The sequence below is a fragment of the Acanthochromis polyacanthus genome, chromosome 20, assembly GCF_021347895.1.
Source record: "Acanthochromis polyacanthus isolate Apoly-LR-REF ecotype Palm Island chromosome 20, KAUST_Apoly_ChrSc, whole genome shotgun sequence".
Classification (NCBI taxonomy): Eukaryota; Metazoa; Chordata; class Actinopteri; family Pomacentridae; genus Acanthochromis; species Acanthochromis polyacanthus.
Window position 1 is genome coordinate 16,102,841 of NC_067132.1, and position 25,180 is coordinate 16,128,020.

A 25,180-nucleotide genomic window follows, 5' to 3' on the forward strand; every position below is an offset into this window, starting at 1 on the left:
TTCGCCCGAGTCAGCTGGGATAGGCTCCAGCACCCCCCACAACCCTAGTGAGGATAAAGCGGTGTGTAGAGAATGGATGGATGGATGGATGGATGGATGGATGTGTCTCATTGGTCTGCTGCAGAGGAGGCTGCGCTTTCACAGCCACACTTCTAGGACCCTTATCATTCATTAGCTCTATTTTGTGCCCAACAACATGGCAACCACTTGTGTAACCCAAATAGTAGCTAGCTTTTCAAGCCCACAAGTACTAGTGGGAGAAAAAAAAGAACTATGGCTGGAGAAAACCTTTACAGTCTTAACTTGTTCTTTAGAAAGTATTATTTGAGAGTAATAAACCTTTAGAATCATAACTGACTTGTTACAAAGTACTATTTGCATAGAAACTGCAGTCTCCTCTGCTGCAGATCTATAATATTGTTTAGATGCTAAAAGTTTTCTGAGAAAGGATGTTCAGACCAGTATTGAATTAGAATCAGATTCAGCTTTTTTTGGTTAAATATTTGAAAACATACAAGAAACTGACATGAGTGTTTACTTATGTCTCATAGCATACATACAAAAAACAGAATGAATATGGTATTAAACAAGTGCAACAGGTTACAGAGGTCAAACAAATGTTAAACTATTATGCTCAGCTACATGTGTGTGTAAAAGAGCATGTTTTAAATGGACCTGGGGTAAAAGTGCAAAATTACAGTGAACCAAAGGCCAGTGCAGATACAGTTAATAAACAAAGAATACACAGTAACTGACAACTTATATACAGGTTGATGTTGATGTAGTGAAGCAGCAGCGAGTTGCTCCAGACTTAAATGTTAATGAGAGTGATGACCATGTAGGAAGAAGCTGTTCTTGTGGCCGATTGTTTTGGCGTTCAGTGCTCTGTATCGCCCACCAGAGGGGAGGAGTTAGAACAGATGTGTCCAGGATGTGATGGGTCTGAAGCAGGGACCGATCCAGATTAATTTTAGTAGGGGGGCACAGGGGGGTACAACAGATATTTTGGGGGGGCCACCGAAAAGTTACAAATGAAAACTGCAACCGACTTCTCTTTTTGCATTCTTCATATGGGATGGAAATAAAGTAACGTTGGTTTAGCACGTCCATCAAAGGCCTGTAGGTGTGAAGCAGGAAGCCCTCCACAATGAGGATGTGAGTCTCCTCCTCCTTGTGGTCGGACTTCAGGACCATCTCTGTGTCCAGGGTCTTACTACGCAGTACGATGTCATCACTGCTCTGGACACGGACGCCATGATGAGTATGATCTTATGATCTACTCGTGGCTGGAGAACCCTGTGAAGTTTGAGAAGTCTCATGGCATTAAACCAACATTTTAGGTGCATGTCCAGGGATTTTTGGTGGAATGTTCCTTTAAGGTGGATGTGTGAGGACCTTGTAGGTGGAATATTTCCTGAAACCAACCTTTTAGGTCAACATTCAGAGATTTAAGGTGGAATATTCCTTTAAACCGACTTAAATTTCATGTTTTGATCATTATCAAGTGAGAAACTTCAATCCCGACTCCTCATAATGACGTTTGAGATTTATGCTGCTGTTATTTGTTTAGTCCAGACTAAATGACAGAAATCCAACTGTCTCCCAAGCAATAAGAAGTAGGACAGCTGTAGGACCACACTTCTAGGACCTTTGTTTTTCACCAACTCCACTTCGGGATAGGTTATATGGCAACTAAATGTTTACTCCAAATGGGAGCTGGCTTTTCTACCCCACAAACACTGGCAAATAAAACGAAAAAAGAAAACTATGGCTGAAATAAAACTCACTTTAACAATCATCAAGTTTGGTAAGTAATGCTGCTGCAACAAACAGTCGTCCTAGAAATGTGGTCCTATGACCGTGGTCATGAGATTGCAGACAGAAAATACGTGGTTTGACACTCAAAATTTCCTGGAGTAGAAATCTTTATTTAGTTTTGAGCAATTAACAATTAATATGTAACTAATATTATTTTCTTTTCAATTCTCTGTCTTTTTTTGAAGCTTAAAACTTGCTAAACAATGGTAACTTGCAGAATTTGATATTGATAAAGTCACTGTTTGTCCCCATATTGCTCTTTTCTACAACGCCGCAAACATTAAATTAATGTTTTTCTTTGAGAAACTCAATAGGCATGGTGATGTGAACAATAAATGATTATGCAATCTTCACACATCACACGCACACACAAAACAAATCAATTATATACAGTACATGTCTGTAAAATTCCAAGTCAAAACATTGCCTTCTACAGTATTTATATCAAACAGTGTTGGTCTGGTCTATATAGTCTGGTACCACACAGCAGCAGGAGTATCGACCTCCAATAAGCTTCCAGGCTTGTGCATGAGGTCGACTATGTAGTGGCGGGGCTGTGAAGAGTGCTGATTGTTGGAGGCGTTCCAATTGAAAAGGAGTACCTCATTCCATGCCCGGTTGTACTCACCCCTGACAAGTGAGCAGCCTATTCCGATGCAATCAGCTAGACACTGAAAAGTGAAAAAGGATGTGGTATGATTATTTGGAAACAAGACAGGAATGAAAAAGAAAAACAAGGAAGCAATTAGGTTATGTAATGGAGAGAGCTTAGAAGGAAAATGTTGGTGACTGCAAAGGAAGGAATGACTGAAGAATAGAGAACATCAAAATGAAATGAAGTGTAACATTAGGGCAGAGAAAAATAAAGTGCTGTGTGATTTCTAGTTGAGTGGTACCTTAAACAGAAGTGCCCTATGGCAGTAGATTCCCTTTTTGATCAAACCAATGGGAACAACATTAGACTGAAGCTGAAACTTGAGCTCACTGAGGTGCAGCATCCAAGAGAATTCGTGCAACTTTTCCATCTCCACTGCTCCACCCATCACGTCACTCACCAGCCTGACACAAAACCAAGCACACAGAAGCCATCGCAACTTAGAAACTTTTAGGAGTGTCTCTTTTGCATCCCGACCTCTCACAATATTTATTTTTGTGTGTCAGCTGTGTATCTGTGTCTGTTTAAAGCTGTTACGTATCACCTGTGTCATTTTTAGTGAACACTTTATAAGTTTTGTGCAAATACAGTTTCAATTACATTTCGTGACTCCAACTTTTCATATTTAATTGCGATAACATCTCTGCATGTTGGCTATGCGCCAGAAGCATTCATTTGTCACCTGGCCAAAGCGGCATATTGCTCTTTTTCATCGCTCAGTCGGAGGATGGATTCTTTGGCCTCCTCAACTAGAATCTGCAGTGAGACATCTTCTATCGTGTTAGATGGTTTCTCTATAAGGGACTCAAACTGCATCTCATATTTCTGTTTGTCTTCCTCTTTCTTCTTCCTGTACACAGGGACAGCAAATTAAAAACAAATGTGAAACACTGTCTTGGAAACTAAAACAATTAACCATTACAGTGTTCCATATGGTAAATATCCTCACTCTACACATTCCCAGACCCAATTACCTAGGAGTCCTATGGCCTCCTTTGCTGCTGGTATCAGGTTCTGATGGGTTGCCCTGTTCCTCTTCTGCCACATCTACAGTCTCACTGCCACAGTAACACAAAAAAGAAAGGTTTAGATAAGTGAAAACAGCAATGTTATTGTATTTTTCCTTTTTGTTTTTTTATTTTTCAGTTTTTTAGAGGAGTGTAACACTGAAGTGGAAGTTAGTCTGCTTTTATACATATATATGTGCTTTATTTCATTATAGTAAACTTGCAGAATGCAATAGTTATTATTATGAGAAGTGACTACATCACTGAAATTAACTGATACCTATTCTACTAAAAGGCATTTTGGTTTGCAAAGTTATACTTAGGTCACACAAAGCTAAGTATCAGACCACCGATGGATTACATAACACACTGCTTTAGAATGCATGGGATGAGTGTACATGCATGCTGAAGGGGAGACATAGTGGAAACGGGGGGGACCTAAGGTACCCTCGGGGGGTACTGCTCTCCTTTGCAATGCTAATTCATCAAAATGCCAAAAGCATCAGTGAGTGCCTGCATGTACAGCCTTTAATACATAAGGTGTTGCTTTTTTTGTTTTGTTTTTGGGATGTGTGCTTATGTGTGTTTTAACAAGACATGCATGTATAATTTGTGCAGGCATCCTGGCATGCATCTTGATGGGTGTGCATATCTGTGCACATTTTTGATTGTGGGTGCAAGTTCAGAAGTCCATTAGCCTAAACACAAAGGCTCTGAGTGTGTTGCCATCTTAAAAAAAGGATCGTTTACCCAGTGGGGCCACGGTATTGGGGCACACTGAAGGCAACAGTGCACAAGGGGAAAAAAGAAAAGAGAACGGAGGAAAAGTAGAGCACTGGATTGGAGCAGACAAGGGGAGGGTGATAGTAATCACATAGCCACAATAAATTGTTCCAACAAGCACCATGGTGTGGTGTAGCGTAGGAAACGTACTACCTATTTACTCTACTTTTAGTGTGAGGTGGGTGCTCTTCATTGTAACAGTTTGGGGAATTACAACATATATCTTCAACAGTTCAAACTTTTCTTCCAAGTTTACACAGAGCTTGCATGTGATTAACAATTTGGAAAGAGGAAGATGTAAAATTGATAATTACATTCCACTATTCAGTAAACTAAAACACATTTCTCCTTAGAAATGTAGTTTATATTGTATGTATGCCATTTTAGCAAAATTCTACTCTTAACGCATTACATCGTGTAATATTTTAATACATACTCGGGTGCTGTGTTGATGACAATAATGGGTTGGTTCTTGTTGACTGGCTGCTTAGATAGTTCCTCTAAAGTCAGAACCCTTTGACCTGGACGAGCCTGAGGGGAGAGAAAGAGAGAGACAGAGAGACAAAAGCCTTAACATGTAATAACTTAGACTTTGTACATCTTGGTGGAAAGGTATTCTGTTGTTGTGATTACATTACTAAAACAGATCTGACTATTTGCAAGTATTTCATCTAATTTTATCTAAGTTCTAAACAAAACTCCAATAAATAACATACCTTCCCAGCATCATAGAAGCCATCAGTAATAATGTCAGAGGAGGTCAGATGACCTGTTAAGCTGTATTTAACAGACAAGTTGGAGTTAAGCAGGCTGACCATGGCCAGCTTGGTGAAACGGCTCCTACGATTCACTGATTGGCTGATTTCCTGAAGGAATTCCAGGGCTCTGAGATGCATAAAACAACAGGTGTACATGCAAAGACACATTGTCAGACACTGATGATAAATATAAAACACACTAACCCTTTTAAATGCATTTGGACAAAATCTCCCATTCCATTGTGTCTGGTCACATTTAAAATCACTGCGCTATGCTGCCATCAAGAGGCTATTTAAGAGACTACACTGAGTTATCTCCATTACACTTACGCTGTTGCATTACATTGTGCAATAATGCCCCTCCAGTAATACATTTCATACCTTATCAGTCATGCTCCTATTTCATTTTTATCTTTCATCTCCTTGTCTTACCCATATTTGCACATCTCCACAGCAGTTGCCTCATCGCTGGCACAAACACTGACTGCCATGCAAGCGCTGTGTAGCACCTCCTTGTGATTGGAACGCAGCAAGTTGACCAAAGGCTGAAGTCCTCCAGCTCTTTGAAGCTATGTTTTTGGACAGGGGACACATTTTAGGTACTCAGGCAAAGCATATAAAAGAAAGCTTGAGAATTTATTATAGACATTTTGTTTATTTTATTATTTTTTCGTTGTTGTTGTTTCATAGTTTTTATAATGGGTAAGTGGACAGTAGCAGTAATGATAAGTATTCAGTAAAATCAGTCAAATTAGCCCATATTTTCCTTTTAAACTACACACCAGATTTCATAATAATCTTGTTCTATGCAAAAATGGGAATAGGTTAGCAATCTGAGCAGTCATTCAGCACATGCAAATACAAACCTCTGCCCTAGCTTCTTTGTCACGGGCCAGCACTGACAGGCACAGCGTAGTGTTGATGAGAACCTGTGAATCTGTGGACTTTAACGGCTCCACCAGAGCCTGCATTGCTCCATGTGACAAGATGCTATTGCGAATGGTCTCCTGTCCTGCCATGTTGCAAAGGGTGGCAGCAGAATTGGTCACCGTCCTTGGACAGTTTCCATTCAGCTGCTGGACAAGGAACTCATGGCCTCCTGCCTCATACACTGCCCTTAAAGACATAATAGAAATGAATGGACAATTAACTCAAATATAGAGCGGTGACCATAAATGTAGCCATTCATATATGCATTCAGCACAGTATTTCTGTAATGTGTAACATGTGCCTCATTCATCTGATTTGTACAGATGATAGAAAAGCAAAACAAGTAAGAACAGAGAGGGGATCGTACATAAGAGGTAGAGGTAAAAAAATATGTGTCCTTAGCAATCAATGAAGGAAGCAGTAATGTTGAAATATGAAGTCAGACAGCGAGAGATAATGTGCGCAGGGAAGATTTGTCTGGAGAATGTGGAACAGAGAGTGCAGAAAGTGGGAGAAGAGAGGTAGAAAGATTCAATGAGAGGGCACCATGTGGAGACACATGATACAATAAATCATTTATGAAATAGTGGAAAGGAAGGCATTTTATTCAGCTTTAAAATGGCATCCTCTTTAGTTGTAAAGACTGCAACCTTACCACCTAGTTTTACACCTTTGGCAGTACAGTAGTCGTATTATTAGTACAATGTAAAATACACACTTTGAAAACCTTGAAATTATCCTGTTTCTTTTGTGTTGCTTACTACGGGGATGGAATTTACATGTTTTAAGACTTGATTAGTTCCGAGATTAAGAGAATATTTGTGAGTAACAGAAATGCTGAGGTGGAGGAAGAAGATCAGTTGGGTTGTGTGTCACTCACAAGGTGTTGCGCTTGTTGCTATGTGTGAGGTTAGACAGGGCATGAGTTGCTGCTGCTCTCAGCATCAAGTTCTCACTGCTCAGCAACTGCACAACTGCAGGGATAACACCTGAAAACCAGAGAAATGCAACTCATTCACATTTTGTTGCGCCGAGTGTGACAATGTTGTGGTCGTCGAGTAAATGGTAGTGTATGTACCCAGGTCTCTGAAGCTGTCTTTGCTGGCTAGATGGAGGCTCATGGCAGCCACAGCCTGACAGGTAGATGATTTCACCTTGATGTCAGCCACAGATAGAAGCTCTACCAGAACCTTCTCCACATCCTGCTTGTGTAGCACTTCACGACTCTCAGCTACACATTCAGGCATGCACCCAAAAACATGTGCACACGTGTCAGTAGAAACAAAGAAAACACAAAGCTATTATGAGTATATTATGCTGTATACCCTATGATCTTCTGCTGGAAAGTTAAAAGAAAGCCTTTATCTCTAAATATTTTCTCTACGTACAGCTCTGAGCCACTCTAGTGATACATTTAACAGTGTTGGACTGGATTTCAGGTATGCTGGGGGAGAGGAGGAATTCCATCAACTTAGTCAACCCTCCACTGTTGTGAATCAGCTGGACACTCTCACTGTCACTCAAACAGTTTGCCACTACTTGTAACGTGTCATCATGTAGATCACTGAAGTCCTGTAAGAAATGAAAAGACAGGAGCAGAAGATACAGAGGACACAGAGCTTCAAAGCTACAGAAAATGCATTAAGGGTTCAGAATAAGCGCACCATTTTCAGCTAATAGTGCAGTCATAAAAATGCACATATAGGCAGTTTCCATATTCTTTCTTCTCGATTAACATGAAGCAGCAGGGTGAAGCATGTGCTCTCTTCACATTTACCATGTTATTAAGGATATCCATGAGCTTCTCAAATCCCTGCTCCTCCCTGAAGGTGTTCCGTGTATCTTTATCAGTCGTGATGTTCTGCAGTGTCTGTAAAGCCAGTTTTTGAATGACAGGGAAGTCCGACATCAACAGCTTCAGGAGCGGAGGAATCCCACCTAATTTATGAACTGCCAGGCGGCATTGATAGTCCTTCATACAAAGAGAGCAACAGAGATTACAAAAGGATCGCAAGGATTTTTGAATCATTTGTTTCTCACCCATTCTAAGACTATACCTCACAAAACAAACAATGATGTGTTCAGTGGCTTTTGGCATGCCAATAAATGTAACACCATGATGCTTAAAATGATAAGCTGTATAACTTTATAGTCTTGTAATATCCTCGAGGCAAGTAACAAAGAGTCACCTGAACTAGGTTAAAGATGATCTCTAGCGAGTTCTTGATGACATCTGGGTCTGGGCTGGATAAGAGCTGGATTAGAGGTAGCAAGCCTTTGTTGTCAAAGATCTGGGCCTTACAGACAAAATCCGTTGACAGAGAAGCCAGACACAGTGTTGCAAACTCATGAACAACTGTGTCTTCTGAATAAAAGAGAAAATTGAGCAGGTTAAAATATATGGTATAGTATAGTACAGCAGTGTATATATTCATATATATATATTTAAATACACTGCTCTTCAAAAGTTTGGGGTCACTCAGGCAATTTAACGATTTTCCATGAAAACTCACACTTTTATTCATGTGCTAGCATAATTGCACAAGAGTTTTCTAATCATCAATTAGCCTTTCAACAGGGATGGTTGCTGGAAATGGGCCTCTGTATCCCTATGTAGATATTCCATTAAAAATCATACGTTTCCAGCTAGAATAGTCATTTAAAACATTAACAAGGTCTAGACTGTATTTATGATTAATTTAATACTGTCTTCAATGAAAAAAATGCTTTTCTTTCAAAAATAGGGACATTTGTAAGCGACCCTAAATTTTTAAGCGGTAGTGTTAAAGCATCTTTTGCTTTGAAGCTAATATACAGTAAACATCTACTTCTGGGTCTGATTTGTTGTCAGACTTGCTTACCTTCAGGTGACAGTTTTTCTACCATGGATGGAACAGCATCTAATTTTTTCAAAGTACCTTTTACATCACCTGTCAGTCAAAACAAGAGACAAAGTCACCACTTAGCAAGTCAATGAAAGTAGGCATAAGTCCCAAAGTAAACAAGTTATTTAAGAAAGTCATCTGCTGAATCATTAATAACTAGTTACATAGACGATTTGGAAACTGTACTGTCAATTGTACGAGCCAGGTAGTTGCATAAGTTGATTTGTAAGCCAACAAAAGTCATTGCAGTTGAGGGTGCATTTATGATGTAAGCGGTTTGACACACCGTTGGTGGCCATGATGCCCAGGGCCATGAAGGCGTTGCGTCTCACCAGCTTGTTGTTGTGAGTAATGAGCCTGCAGAGAGGCTCCAATGCCCCAAGTCCCAGCAGGGAAATTTTGCTTTCATCTCCTAACAACAGGGGAGACAGTGAACAGGAAAAAATGGGGATAGAACCAGATAGACTTGAGTTATGATTGAATAATTCATTACAGATCAATATAAGAAGATAAAAGAAGAATCATAAAGAAGACAAGCTTAAATCTAAAATAAGGTGTGTAAGATAAAAGGAAATCAGACAACCACAGTCAACCACAGTTCAATCTTGTGCTTTTCAGCTGCAAGGATGCTCAAAAATATAACATCAGAATTGGTAAGCAGTGTACCTTTCTCTGCAAATGTATGGATTGCCTCACATGCTTTAACGAGGATGTCTTCCTCTAGGGAGTTCAACAGCAGCACTACTGTTGCTGGGGTTTTACTCTCAACAAGTACTTTTTCCAACTATGAGTGTCAGAAGAGAGAGAGAGAGAGAGAGAGAGAGAGAGAGAGAGAGAGAGAGAGAGAGAGAGAGATGCAAACGCTTTGTAACAGAGCTAAGGTCTGGGAAGTAGGTTACAGTATGTGTTCAAACTATGGGCAGTGTGTTTTCACACTACCGTTTCCTTGCATGGAGTTGCGCTCTTATTCCTCGATTTCTTTTCCATCGTGTCCTGTATGTGACCAAACAGAGTTTTTGATCGCAGACAGTCGTTCAGTATCTGTCCTGTGCACTCAGTTCTGTGCTCTGTGACCATAATGCTAGCTAGTTAAACTGCCAGCCTAACCTGGCTAACCGACTTCTTAGCAGTGTTCACAAATAGCGCTCACCAGACCAACCAAATTACACATTACAATCTCAGATATTCACTGTGACTTACCCTTTCTTTCCAAACTAAGAGACAAGTAGCTTATAATCAGGAGCGGCCACAGGAACCGGACTGTAAGTTCAGTGTTTTGGGAAAGGAGGTTGACGCTACGTTGCTAGGCAACGGGTGACACGTTGGGCTAAATAATGGTTTGGACGATTATTTCATTGGTTAATATTAACATTTTAATGATAAACTATACCAAAGGTTACAGAAAGCAATGCAGATAGACGTTTTTCGAGACAAAAAGAGTTACAGTATAGGAGCTGGAACAACTTCATTGATTTTTATACATCGCATGTACACGACAGCAAACCTGAAAGTGTATAGGGAAACGCTGAATTACAAATAAAAGCTGTCCTTAACCTACTGATCGATTAATAATCATTTAACTCAAAATTGCACAAACAGGGAGATTCGGTCCAGCAACAAAATGATCAAAAACTAAAAATAAATACAGAGGGATAATGTTGAATAATGAAATGTGTAGGTCATTGCATGAATGAATGTGGTGTCTGCGTGAAGGAATGCAGGTTGTAGGGATAGTATTGGGGCATAAATGTGCTGCCGTGAAGAGTGAGTCATAAAACAAATGCGCTATATAGCTACAGCATCAGCACATTGAGGCCTCCTTCCTTTACAGAGATACTGACACAGCAATGTGCCAGTGGAAACAGCACAGTGTGCAGCAGAAGACCAAATGACCTCTAAAGACATTACCTCTGGCGGTGTGGGACATTATCACTCTGCTTCCTGAAATGAGCCTGAGATTAATCTCATCTAAAGCAAGCCAAGAATGGGGGATGGCGGGACGGTGGACAGGTTTCTGCTAATGCATTACTAGTACACGAGCTGCACGAAAAATAAGGAATAAAATAAGGAGAAACAAGCATTCTCACACGTCCGCCTCATCAAGTGAATGGGGATTTCTGATTAATCCCTAACGTTTCACGTGTAGGTATAAAATTCAAATCTAAATGCTAATGCAGACTGATATAAAAAGAGTCATGTGTGCTATTTAAAAGCACAGAAAGGTAGCATAGGCCCGGCGGAGGGAGGGAGCTGCAGCGAATCAGCGGGGCAGACACTGCAAAGCTCAGGCTGTCACCTCCCATCCCGTCGAGCTGTCAGTTGACAGCAGCACACATGAACATCAATGCTGCACCCGGAGTTGACCACCCGTTGATTTTACGCCGAAATACCCGTTCCTCGGTGTTTTAATTCAAGCGGGGCAAGGACATGACAGGATACACCCCTGTCATCTCTGCGGACTAACCACAAACGCGTAGGAGGAGGGCTGAGTCGCTTTGCTAGTTTTGAGCATCTAGCTAATGGTAGTAGTTAGCTTGCAGGCTAACGGTAGCTAGCTGGTGAGCGGAGTCCCGTTCTGCTTTGTGCCGTCATTTGCTAACTACATTGCTGACTCGCTAACGAAGGTCGGAGGGACTAATGTTAGCTGGTAGTCCGGAGCGTTTAGTTAGCCGCTCCGCATCCTTAATGTGTCATTTTATTAATTTGTTTTAAGGCTACACCCTCTGTGGGTTCTCATTTGTCAGTGGGCTTCCCGTTATCCCAGTTGTCTACGTTTATTTATTTTACGAAATTTATCGCTGCTGCTCGCTAGCTAGCAAACTCCTCTGCTCTGCTAGCGCCAGCTCAGTGAGACCTCACATCGCAGGGGTGCGGAGAGCTCCAGCCGAGTCAAGGAAGGAAGACTTATGATGTGGGCTGGGGGAAGCGGAGGACTGTACGGTGTAGGAGGGCAGTAGTATTAGCTTAAGCACAGCGCATTTTCTCACATTAGTCCTTGTCGAGGCTGGGCCGTAGCGTCAGTGAAGCTGTGTGGGACGCTGAATGAAGAAAAGAATTGGGGGCACTTTGATTTGCGAGCTGGATAAATGAGTAGTATTGATATCGCCGAATCGTGAGCTGGTGGCCGGTGTGCCAGCTTCAGGGGAAGACACTGTCGGGATTATCGCACAGACTGCAACAACCAGCCAGTTTGCTTAGAGATGGCTTCGGCGAGCAGCATTGCCGCATCAATTGCGAGCAAAACGAAGACCAAGAAAAAACACTTCGTGGCTCAGAAAGTGAAGCTCTTCCGTGCCAGTGACCCTCTGCTCAGCGTGCTTATGTGGGGAGTCAACCATTCGGTGAGTCAAACCTTAAAATTTCCCAATGATGATCCACGGTGAAGTCCCCTTGGACCTTTTGGTGTTTCCATGAAGCCTCACTTGCAGCTATCAGCCTTTGTGTTATTGCAGTTGATTGACTAACAAGATATGACAGCTGTCCAGCGGTGGGATATACTGTCAGTGTAACTGTGCGACTGGCTGCAAGTGTGCTGTCCTCTTTCAGCAAATCATCAGCGACGTTTGCTTCAGTGACCTCTGTGCAGTTACAGCAGTGATATAGATATTATTAATTCACCGTTTTGCTGTGTGCATTAGTAAAACGTGTGTATGAGTATTTGAGCAGCGAGCTCTTCTTCGGCTTCCTGTTGTGCACACGCAGGATAAGCTCCTAGGGCTCTGTGTCATGAGAGAGCAGATCTTCCCATGCAAGACAGCTTATCTTTGCTCTCTGCTCTCTTTCTCTTCCTTTGCTGAATATTTGCTCTGGGCCAGTACTCATATGCTGGACAGAGCACAAACTTGGCAGACAGAGGACACGCAAGTATTTCTGGCAGCAGGTCGCAAATATTAAACCTTTATCCAGTGGTTTACACTCAGTAATATACCACACAAAGAGATGGTCATCTGAGTAAGACATGTAATCCACAGTTCTTTCAGTTCCGTTGTTCTTACGGACTTAATCTTAACATATAGCCACTCCTTAATCTTTTACTCAGCTTGTTTCTTATAATCATACAGTAAAGCAAGTCTGCTGCCAGCACTCTGAAGTGGCGTTTTTAAATTGAGTCAAACTCCTTTCAACCTTATAACCAAAAGGGCTGAGGAGAAAAGGAGCAGCAGCATTTATAGGAACAGAATTTTCTATTTATGTGTTGGTAAGAAATATTTCTCACAGGACAGACAATGCTGTAAATAATGGTAAAGTATAGCAGTGTATACAAAATAGCAAACAATGTAGGACCTTTGATACAGACTGCTGCTGCTCCTCCTGTTTTTTGTTGTTTTTGGTTTTTTTTGCGTGTTATTCTTCCCTGCCTGTGGTTCGACTGAGTGTGACAAATGACTTCAAAATTCATCTTGGGAGAAATGTAAATATTTAGACTATAGATCCATAACAGATGTCAGTCGTACTTTAAAATTGATTGGGTATGAAGTTAATGGGTCAGATTTAAACACTATCTTAAACACTTTCTTAAATGTTAGGGATTTTTTTTTACGGGCCTGTACTGACCAATCATTAGTAATCAAGTAACTGATTGAATAACACAAACAAAAAACCTCACTGGCATGCCTTTCTTTATTTATGTTTTACATACCGATGGGTGATTAAAATAAAGGAGAAACTGAGGTCACATGTCTTAAATGTGGGAAACCACATTTTTCTGAAAGAACTTCAAAGTGCCTCAGTATTGATTCTCCAGGTCTCTGGAACTCTACTGAAGGGATGAAACACTATTTTTTTCCAAAAGATATTTGCTCTAATGATGTTTTGATGATGGTGCTGGAGAGTGCTGTCTAACATGCTAGTCCAAAATTCCATGAAATGTTCAGTTAGGTTGAGATCTGAAGACTGCAAAGGCCACCTATGCGATGACCAAAATGTTTATATTCAGTAAACCATTCAGTGACCCTTCACACCTTGGAAAAGACCACCCCTATTAGAATAGATTTTTTTCATCATAGGCTAAAGGTGATTGCTCAACCACTTTCTATTGATTTGTAGTGACCCTTCCTCGTTAGAGGACTTGTGCACCCAAACCATGCCAGCAAAATGCCCTTGACAGCATTACTGAGCCATCAGAACAGCTCACTGTAGAGGTCAATGATTTAGGGGTTTCTTTAAATATGTTTAATATCAGAGAACATTTATCCAATTCAATATCAGACTGTGTTGTGGGCGTGGCATTGCTTCAGACCACAGATGATGAACAGAGACAGGCCTTTGAGCCAAAGCAGCACGATTAGAATTTCATTTTTTTTTATTCAAAATTAGGTTTTAATAAAGGGTGAGCATTATTGCTAAATATTGAATCTGATAATTAACCAGTCTGATATTCACTCAACCACTATTAAGCACTGTGAGTAAATCACTGTAAACCTAACTATAAGTGGCTTGCATGCCAATTTGCAGTATTGATATTTTTATATAATGACCTAGTCTTTAAATGTGATGGCTGTTTTTGAATTGTTGATGCCGTTTGGGATGTCCTTGTGTGACATTACTTTCCTTCGCCTTTTGCCTATTACTAGGGATTTGACTTTTGTTGCTTTGAAAACCCATACTTGTATATGAATAAGCACAGTTGTTTTTAATGTTTTAAGAGTGCTAAGAAAATGATTCATTTTTTGTAGTTAGCCTGTTTTGTCAGCCACTGTATCTCTGTGTTGATTTGAGGCATCCTGTCATGTTTGGTAGATATCAGTGTGACACTCTCAGTACTGAGGGCACATTTTTGATGAAGTCATTACTAAGCATAGTGGGTGGGTGATCAGGACAAAAGGTTGTATGACTGAGAATCACAATTCACGATCTGATTCACTGTTCGCCCCACAGATTTAGTTGAACTCATTTTATCACATGATTAGTGGTGCACATGGTTGCCTAGATACAAAGCTTGTCACCTGAACTCAAAGCTAAAGATACAACTCAAAAATCTCTGTATCCTGTTTTCGCTCTGATTTTATAATTAAAGGTTGAACTAGAAGTGGTGATTGATATCTCCACGGCTTTGATGCTTCTTTCATGTTACTGGTCCTCTTGCCACTATTCTTCAAACTGTCTTCTATTTACAAAATAACTCCACCTAAACCAACGCAATCGGTTATGCTTTTGTTTAGTTCATGTGGAGACAGAACATTTTGACAGATCTATGTCAAATAAAAATCTTCCATAATATAAGAGCGTAAGATTATGCTCCCCCCATGAAGAATGTTACATTTGCCATTTCAGCCATCAGCATTTTACATTTGGCCTAGTGTTAAGGGTGGCAGTTTAGTTTGGATTACACAGCCTTAAAATAGCCTAATGTATGTGAGGCCAAGGCAGCTAAAGATCCAAAGCTGTTATTCTTCATCTAAGCTCTAGTCTGTAGATGGATTACAGTCACCTGTCTGTGGTGTTAAGCCTGACGGGGCAAACTAAGGTACGCACGAGGTTTACCTCCATGCAGTTAGGCAGAATTTATTTTTCATTTGCTCTCTCACTGGAAATGCCTGAATAAGATGATGATTTTATATATTGTCCCCTTACTTTTTCCGTATCAGACATAACCTCAGCTATATATTAACTGGAATGTCATCCTAGCAAACTCACAAAACCATTCCATTAAATTTTATAATTGTGTTATGTTCTATCTGTCAACACTGTCCAAATGTTTAATTTAGAATTAATTTCTAATCTTGATTCCAACATTAAACAGATTGACATCATCCTTGTATTTCTCTGTGCATGTCCAGTAGAGTAGAAGATCAAGTCTAGGATCATATTATGCATTTTTATCTGTCTGCTGAAGGACTGCTAGCCCAGAACCATAAAAGCCTACACAACTTTGGAGAATATACATGTTCAAACTGTTCTCTTGGATTGCATAACACAGAGCAGAGGTGCCACCAACAGATTTCTTTCTTATGCCTTAGGCTAACATTTCTGCTGTTTTTCTCATCGCCTGATAAGATACTCTGTTTGCTATGCCACTGGCTACATAAAAATCACATTCTATGCCAGGTCACCAGATTGAGTCGCTGAATTACTGCCAGCGGGTCTGAATGCTACATCTTGGAAGGGTTAATATAAGGTTACTTACTGCAGCAAGAAGATTGCAAAAGTAACCTCAACCTTTAAATAACAGGACACTGCAAAAGAACAAGTAAAGGGTGAGGCCTGAGAATGCAACCAGACTGCAGAAGCAACATGCAAACACATGCACAGTTTCTACAAATGTAGCCCCAACCCCCTGTAACCACCATGTGCCTGTGAGCCAAACACATCCACATTAGCTCCACTTGAAAACCAGAATTTGAGTCACTGGTCAGTTGTATACTATAGTAAATACAGGTGTGAATACTAACCATCTATTGGCCCAGTGAAGCAAAGATGGCTGGGAAAATGAATTAAATAGGCTGCCAATAGAAACAAAATAAGTATTTATATAGCCCAGGACTTTATTGTAAGTCATCAGAATCATCCTTGTGTAATGGCTAAGCCAAGGATATACATGTATTTTGAAATTTCTTTGTGCAACAAAAGATAGCAGTTTGCTGAAAATAACCTGTGACTGGTAGCCCTTTTTTATTCTAATCCTAGTATTTAGACATTTCAAAGGCAACCATCACAGCATAAATTGGTTAAATAGTTAGTTGAATAGTTTTCTTTTTTCTATTTTTTTTTTTTTTCCAGTTTTAGAAAGCTTAGTTGGTGCAAACATTCAGAGGAACTTGAGTCTACAAGATTAATCACAGAGTCAATATTAGAAAAGCATCTTCTGGTTCCAAGTCAGCATGACATTACAAACACAGAATAGATCTTGGCTCTGTAGGAACTGAATTTTGTGGCGCTGAATCCACAAAGTGTGATTGGGCTACTTCAAGTCATAAGACTAAAAATGATTGTAAATCTGTCCCTCTACCTAGTTTATTATAACGGTGTGAAAGATATCTCTCTCAATAAAAGCTCTAATGTAAAGCCATCTACAGGACATTTGATTGAGATCACAGCTCCCAGTATATTCTCCTGTGTCAAGCTTGAGGAAAGAAGTTCTGCAATTACTGCAGTAAGATGTGAAAATGCCCAGGTATTTTGATGTTATTTTGAGTGCTATGCTGCCTGTAAGCTAATATGCTTTATCCTGATCTGTGTGTGAATTCAGCTACTTGCTTCCGATTCTTACCTCCTCCGTTCTCTTCTGCCCCACGCCCCTCTTTATTTAAATCTCTCTCCCGGGTGGCTTTGAGCAGATGGGTCCCCTTTTATGAGTGAGGTTCTGCTCATGGTTTCTTCCTGTTAAAACAGAGTTAAGGAGGTGTGCTCTCGGTTCTGTAAAGCATCTTGAGAAAAAATGTGACCGTCATTTGTGTTGTTTTAATTAAATTGAATTTAATTATGGTGCACTAAGGTTGTGCTTTAAGCTGGGCACTGCTGTTTCTTGCTGAATATACACAGAAAGAATCGAGTTCCAAGAATATGACAAGCTGGCCTGTTTGGTATCAGCTGTAACCTTTAATGTGCTCTTCATTCTTAATGGAAAGAGTGGCTTTTACAAAGAACACAAAAACACATGTAAATCCTGGCTCAGAAAAACAGAAAAAGACAAACCATACCAGGATGGCTAAATTAATGACCTATTTTGGCTTCTTAAAGGTTTTATTGATGTGACCAGTGTAGTTGAAAAACTGATTTCCTAGAAACACACAATTGTCTCTGTGCTTACAAGCCAAGTGAAAAAATGTGTCAAGATGCCGAACACCTTGTGTCAGTAATTTTGCTTCTACAGTGGAGCATAGTCTCACCTTCACATATTTCCAGAATCTGTAAAACAGTGATATGGTTCTGGCTTGTCTGTCAGATCTTTTTGTACGTTCTTGGGGTGCCTGAGTGCACTGTTGGAATAGAAACATGTCAGAATATGTTCTGCTGTTGCTGTTTGAGTAGATTTGTCATTGGCTGCAAAGTTGTGTTGTCACAGTTTAAGGCTCCAATGGCGTAATCATAGCTTTGAGTCCCGCAGTTCTTAACCTGCTGTTACCCGTCACCTGCTCAAGTCCTTTCAGAATAGATTGTGTCGAGATGATGTTCCATCTGGCTCCTTCGTAAAACAATATAGAAATAGAGAAACTGCTGAAAAAATGATGGCCATTCTTCTTATACAGCAGTCATCAGTCTCCTTGTTGTTATGTAGTCAATAAATGAATAAAGCTTTTTTGTTTTATTTTGTATGTATAGGTAAATGTTATGTCAATGATTTTTTTTATTCTTCTGTTTTTGTATAACTCTTCTTCTGGTTTTATTTATTTTTTCTTAATGTTACTCCTTTTTTCCTCTACCTTCATTAAACTCTTCCCGTCCTGCGGGTTCGTTAACTAGTTTTGTCTGAGCCTCTTTTTGTGTCATCTGCCTTACTGGTTCATTTTTCTGTCCCTGTCCCTCTCACTCTTTCCTTTTCTTTTCTGTGTCCTGCCACTGTCTGACTCAGAGAAGCTGTGTCTAGTGCTGTGGATTGCATAAGAGGGAGATTCTATAAATATCTGTAGGAGTGACCTACAGCTAATATGTGCGATGATTATGGGGGAGGAAAACAGAAAAGCTGGAACCTCACATTCTGTCCCCTGAGGCAATGACAGACAGAGGAACTTGTGGAAGCATCTTGTGGTTTTATTCCAGTGTGAGCCTGCAAAAAAACATTGTCCTCATTGTTTGCTTCTTCTTGGGCGTGTGTATGCCCTTCAGCATAGTGTACCTGTTGATGACAATAGGAACTGTGCTATAATTCTTGTGTTACCTGTTTACTTTACCATCTGCCATTCAGTGTTTCAACATATATCGGAGTATGCCTGTTGTAAGAAAACTTAACCCCCTGAGTAGAATTGCCCTATGTTTACACTGTTTAATGAATGTAACACTGATACTTAGCTACCAAGCTAAAGCTGAGAAAACATGGCTGTACTTGTTTCTCTATAGCACCATTGATATTATGTGTTGATATTGGATAATAACACGTGGAACAATATAAACAAGTTCAACAACGGCCCACTGTGACTTGTCGTGAAAAAAAGCACACCAGGCGTCTTGTGTGGCGATATTTTGGATTTAAATTAGATGATCAGGGACCAGTCATTGACAAATATATCTAAAACCAGTTGTTACAACCCAGCTGCTAGGGTCAGCTGGGTGTAACAAAAACAAGCAGACATAATTGGTTAGGTAAGGCAATTTACTGCTGAGTGATAGAATTAACACAAAAGTGATCAAACACAGGAAAACAGGGCTGGTGGATGTTGCTAAATCAAATAACCAAGCAAAGGCTCACAGAGTTCTTAAACTAGCTAAACAAAAACAACACAACTACACTCCTCAGCCAAACCTAAACACAGTAGCAACACCCACCACAAACAACAGAAGCTAATACAAATGAGAGTCAAGTACGCATAATTACTTAAATAAAACTGGTGCCTCAGAACACGGATTTCCTAATGAGACACAACATGTGACTCACCACCCCTCAGTGGCTACATCACGCACAAGACACAGGTAGCTTTTCACCAAATTAGTCAGCTGCTAACAGAAGCTACAGTCTTCACCAAGGCTGGTAACTCCTGACCAGATTGGAACTGGGTGGTGGCCCAGTCAGGCAGGCCGGGAGGTGGGGAGAACAAAGGCTGGTGTGCAGGTCTTCAGCTCCAGCCTCAGTAGCTGGCTAGCGGCTGGGGTTCTGGATAGGCTTTCAGTCCAGCCACAGCTGGGCCTACACAGGCCATCTCCCTATACAAAGGCCTAAAAAATCCACCACAGAAGCAAGAGGGCCTCCAATCACCAGTGGCCATAATGCCAGTATACAGAGCATTTCAACTGAAAGGAGAAAATGCCTCAAATTTATCTAAACAACTCAACAACTGAATTGAAAGTGAATATGTGATAACATTGCCGCAATTGTTCGCACATATTGCTCACAAGGGCTAACTTTTTCTTTTTTAAGGCAAAGATAATAATAACTTGTAGCATTAGTTGGGTCCTGCTAATACAAATAGTAGACTACCATCACTGTTGTTCAGTCTTTAAAAATACATGTGTGAGTGTGTTAACACATTGTGCAGCAAAAGAAATATTTTTTTTAAATTTACAATTGGTATTAAGGATCTTGAAATGTCAACAGTATTAGTACCAACTACCAAAGTTTGTGCATAATGATATCTCTACTCTGTACGTGTTTGACAAACATGGTGTAGTCAACTTGAAATGCGTATTTCCTTCTTTAGCATTTGACTGTACATGGATCACTGACACCAACTAACCTAAATGGACTGTTTATATCTGATGTGAATGCAGTCGCTCACAGTTCAAGGGATGATGACTACCATAAGCTTGTGATTGCATTACAGATGTGCTATTCAGGCACTTGGTTGTGCTCATCAAACCTCTGTTTCTCCCTTTCTTACTTACACACACAAATGCAGATGCATCAGTCTTTTTACCTTCCCACTGCTCCACTTTCACCATTAGTGCCTCCTCATTATGGCCGATATTGCTATTAGGGGTGAGTAAAACAGAACAGCTTTGCATAAGAATTGCATTTCTTATTTTCTGTGTTTTTTATGGACCCCTGAACTGTCACAGTGGGATTTTTTTGAGTTATTTTTGTGTTGCCTTGCAGTAAGTTTCACATTACCTTGCTCTATATAGCAGTGGTCTGTTAAGTAATGGACAGTGAATAAAACTACAGCCAACGTCTGCACAACTTCAGCTGTGAATGCTCAGCAGGGCTGGGTATTGTTCGTATTTTAACTGTTCTGATTTTGCTTACCAATTCCCATTCTAAATTATTCTCTATTTTGATTCTTTCTGGGGAAAGTCATTTGGTTTACTACAACAACAAAATTTGTTTTTTACATTAATTCATGAGTAGCTATAATCTGAGCATAATATCCAGTATTAATATAACACAGTCTCCACCAATGCTTATCTCTGTCTGTCAAGGTAAACAAGCACTGAATCATTATTTGAATTAATATAGTTGCTATGTTTTTAACAAGTGAGATTAGAACGCTCACAGCCTAACTACACAACCCCTTTAAAGTAGCTGACGACACAGACCAATGGGTTTGTGTGTTCAAAGTGAGTTTCTCCAGGTGTGTGACAGAGGTACCAGCACTTCCCAGTCCCCTCCCTGGAGAATGTTTTGTAGCATAGCATTTGTCAAGTTCAGGTGACTGTTACAAGATAGCCACACAATTTGCGTTGTTCACCTGCTAAACAAGCAACTCAGCTATTGCTGAAAAATGTTAGATTCATAATTTATTAAGACATGCTTTCTACTCAGAAGACTAATGCCACAAATGGGTAGCCAGGTCCCAGTAAGTGTTTTTGTGAGCTAGTGCTAGTGAAACTTGTCTTGGAACAGATGAGCATGATCAAAAGGATAATTTCCTTGTCCTTTGGAATCTGAATATGGGAACTGGTTCTAAGTTGGAACCAGTTCTTGATGCCCAACTGTACTGCTCAGGCACAGGTTCACAGCAGCAACATTTCAGTTCAAAAGATATCTTAAAAAAAAAAAAAAAAAAAAAACTTGTTCATGAGCTCTCTCTCAATGGCCACTGCTAAGGTGGATTGGCAAAGACTGTGATTATAACCATAGGATCACATAGCTGTCACTGTGTTGCTGTGCTTTGCTTGTTAGAATTCTTGCTGCGACACTGGCTGTATTGGTAAGAGTATAGAAGCACTGCAAGTTCAAGTAATGGTACAACTGCACCATAACCACCAGCCAAAATCTGAGCGTCATCTATATCTAGCCACAGCTTCCCACATCACAGCCAAGCAGAGCAGCTGCTGTTGTGTTTGCAGCCACTGGCTGCATACTGTCAGAGATGAGCCTTTTAAAATGACTACCTAATGAGCACTAAATGTATCACTTAAAGTGTCACATCATTTCTCATCTGTGTCGTATCTACACAGTATTTTCCTTAAGTGGCAGTGAATTATAGCAATACTGGACCAATGCACATATTGTTCATATGGATCAGAAGACATGCAAAACTTACAGCAGAATACCTCAAAATGTATTTGCAGTGAAATGTGACGGGATGCAGAAATTTGTGCCCAAACCTAAAAATACCTGGAAATGTACCATCTGGAACCTAATCAGACCCATGTCAGGGCTCCAGAGTAATTGTTTCAGTGGTAGCACCTCTCACCTTGTCACAGGCCAAACGCATCACTTGCTGAACATTTTCTTATCAACAGACACTCTGTACATGCTGTAGATGATGTTTGGTAGCTGCAATGCTCAGACAGGTGTGTGACCAAAAATTATTTTGAAAAGAGTTAAACTAGGGCATTGTGATATCAAATTCGTCCATTTCACGAGAAGACCGCATTTTTTAGTATAAATACCGCCGAAATTATGAATGCACTACTTTCCACCAATGTGGTTAGTGCAGTAGCTGACTGTGCCACTTAGTGTGACACAAATACAGCGTAATGCTTATCATGCACTAGCACAATGCAACCACTTGAAATTTTAACTTGCACACTCAAAAAAAGGCCACAAATGCGACCATTTTGGTCGCAGTCCTACACATAATATTAAACAGACCCAGAATCCAACTTACAACCTCTGTGAAACTTTTTGTGACCTGTTAGATTGTTTTTAAACTTTCCTGTTTATTCTTACAACTGCAGTTTGTTTTGTAGGACATGTTTGTTGGAAAAAGTTTATGAAAAAATCTTTCAAATTGCTTGTTGTATGTCTTTACTGAAATCATAGCTGTTATTTCAAATTGTCATCGATCCACTTGTGTGCCACTGAAGAGTTGTAGTTGGTTTAAAAAATTACATCTAATGGCGGAAGTATAGATTGTCATACAGTGTCTGAAAACGTTCCTTCTACAACAACCCACACTGGTGTTATTTTCTTAGAGATACTGTGAAAAACATAACAGAAAGCCATATGAATTTGTTAAGAAACAATATTTTAAAAAAACAAAAACACCAAAAATCTGACCGGAAATACTTTGTTCAAAACATGTGATCTTTGACCTTTACTAACAAATTTACTGTCCAAGAAGAGCTTGGCAGAATTGTCAAATTACCAAGATAACTTTTTACAGCGGTAACACGTTCTTAATATTTGCAAATCAGCAAATCAAATCAGAAATTCTAAAAGATCAAAAAGTATGACTCTCCTAGCTTTTCTGTTTATTGTTAAATGTTTCACTGCATGCTATATACATCCTATTGGCATGTCTGATTAGACTTGCATCATTCATTTTTAAGGCTTTCTTGTCACTCTAATATATTTATTTCCCTTCTATACGATGATTAGGCTGTTGTCTGTTTAAAGCAGATCATCTGTCTTTGTTCAGAAAGGCAGCGCTATGGCATGCTGCTGACAGAGCACACTCTTTTCACTAACTTCCTGTCCAATGGAGCAACAGCACACACTTGCTTCACTCTGGGCCGGAAAACCAGTCTTCATCACCATGGAGACAAAACGGAAGTGGTGGTGTGAAATTTGTCTGCAAGTTTGATAGCTGCAAGGAAGATAAGCAGATTAACTAGAGGCATCTGATTAAACAAAACACAAGAGATACTTTGCTCAGGATGGAAATGATGGCAAGAGCCTGAAAAATAGGAGTACTACAAACATTATATAACGTGGTTTAGGTCCTCCAATGAACCTTTAGGTTCTGATACCCGATTAGTCGAACCTCCATGTAGACGTCTGCAAAAATATTTACCAACAACACACTGGTAGCATGTTAAACGCTAGTACTGTCCTAACTAAAAACTGGTATGTTACAGTGGTTGACAAAAGAATGAGCTTGGAAAAAAGCCTAATATTGTCGTCCTGACTTCAACAATCACCTTTCTCTCTTTTACTCTTTTTTTTTTTTTTTTTTTTTTTTTTTTTTTGCCGTTGCAGAATTTATTGGCAGCAACACAGACAGTTGCCACTGAAACGATAGCAATACTAAAATGCTTGAGTGCATATTTTTGAACATGAGCGATCCGTCATTTTCACCTCATTTTTACACGTGTTTTTATGTGTAGCAGTAATATCCGTTGCTGTATAATAGTGTTCTCACAGATTTTTATGCGTGTGCGTCATAAGATCAGGCATTGTCTCTTCGCTTGTGTGAAACACAGCTTTGTTGATGAGGTGACATCTCCCTACTGAGTACCCAGGATGCATCTGCTCTATAACATCACTGTGACGTCTGTGCCTGTCACACCAGGGTGCTGAAACATACTCGGATATGGCATCTGTGGACTTGGATTCTCTGCTTGAACTGTCTTTCTAATGCCTTCATTTCCATATCTTTTGTCCTTTGCTCTGTTTCTTTCCGGATGGGCTTTTTATCTTTTTTTCAGGCTTGTTTTTTTTTTTCCTGTCTTTATCTCAACAGTTTCCTTCCTGAAAAATTAGTCGTCTGCGTTTAAGCAGTTTTCTCCCCTCCAATGAGATGACATCAAAGTGCTATGTGCAAAGTGAAGAGCCTTGTTCTTAAAATGTAACAGTGCTCAGTTAGTGTCTTCTGCCAGTTCCAGTCTTGGACAGTGATTGTGTTTAATTGTTAGTGCTTTTAAAAGTGAGCCAATTCAATCTGGTGTGCATGGACGCTGCCAAACAATGGAAATTATGTATTTTTTCAACACAAAGATACTATCACACTCACAAAGTGATGGTGAAACGGCTATCATATTCACAATTATGTCTGTGTTGATAATTTTGCAGCTGCCTCCCCCCCCCCCCCCCCCTCCCTTCTGTCAATATCTAATTTTACCCTGCATCTAAGACTGAGCAGTGAAATTGTCATTTGTTTCCATCAAACTATGGTGCAATTCCTAATGTTTAAACTCTACATACTAATACAGCAATTGTGCCACAGGAACATACTATTTTGAGAAGCCACAGGATCAAGTAGGTGCTCTTTCAAGGTCAACCTGTTAATCATAATCCCCCAGTTGGCATAAATGCAGTGAATGATATTGGTCTAAAACAAAAATCATGAGTACTAATATCATGAACATGTTTCAGGCAGGCTGTCTTAAAAAGCACACCGTCTGAGCTGAAGTAAATGCACTGAGTCAGTCAGTCACGCTGAGGCCGTTCTCATCATGGCCTTAGCTATAACACTTCTGCAGCATTGCAGGGTCATAGTGGTAAAAAAAAAAAATGTTGGCTTCCTCTGCTAAGGCAGCTGGTGGAATTGTGATATGACACCATGCCATGTGTCTCTGCACAGTCCTAGTTCTAAGCATAAAGCTTAAATAACATTTAGGACTGTGCTGTAGAGGAATGCACAC

General features: G+C 40.0%; 2 protein-coding genes across 8 annotated transcripts in view; one reads left to right on the forward strand and one right to left on the reverse strand.

Moving 5' to 3' along the window:
* Positions 1 to 1,907: 1,907 nt before the first annotated feature.
* On the reverse strand, positions 1,908 to 10,149 carry armc3 (armadillo repeat containing 3). 3 transcript variants are annotated; one of them, XM_022190002.2, is made up of 18 exons: positions 10,037 to 10,148; positions 9,776 to 9,829; positions 9,503 to 9,620; positions 9,123 to 9,248; positions 8,813 to 8,881; positions 8,141 to 8,316; positions 7,729 to 7,923; positions 7,340 to 7,523; positions 7,030 to 7,182; positions 6,832 to 6,940; positions 5,888 to 6,137; positions 5,454 to 5,590; positions 4,980 to 5,148; positions 4,700 to 4,794; positions 3,448 to 3,531; positions 3,156 to 3,323; positions 2,715 to 2,877; positions 1,908 to 2,489 (listed from the first exon to the last, which is right to left on the reverse strand). In XM_022190002.2, exons 2-18 carry the CDS (start codon positions 9,821 to 9,823, stop codon positions 2,283 to 2,285), a joined length of 2,451 nt encoding a protein of 816 aa, XP_022045694.2. In that variant the 5' UTR covers positions 9,824 to 9,829; positions 10,037 to 10,148; the 3' UTR covers positions 1,908 to 2,282. The 3 variants fall into 3 exon arrangements, with proteins under 3 accessions (XP_022045694.2, XP_022045693.2, XP_022045695.2); XM_022190001.2 differs by lacking the exon at positions 10,037 to 10,148 and having other exon boundaries at positions 9,776 to 10,025; XM_022190003.2 differs by lacking the exons at positions 9,503 to 9,620; positions 9,776 to 9,829 and having other exon boundaries at positions 10,037 to 10,149.
* Positions 10,150 to 11,069: 920 nt separating this feature from the next.
* Positions 11,070 to 25,180, forward strand: part of pip4k2aa (phosphatidylinositol-5-phosphate 4-kinase, type II, alpha a) — a 34,535-nt gene continuing 20,424 nt past the window's right edge. For 3 of the 5 annotated variants that reach the window (XM_022190006.2, XM_022190005.2, XM_022190008.2), the window contains exon 1: positions 11,070 to 12,177. In XM_022190006.2, coding sequence (XP_022045698.1) covers positions 12,037 to 12,177 — 141 coding nt within the window. In that variant the 5' untranslated portion in view covers positions 11,070 to 12,036. The remainder of the gene's footprint in view (positions 12,178 to 25,180) is intronic. The other 2 variants (XM_022190004.2, XM_022190009.2) reach the window with 1 other exon arrangement.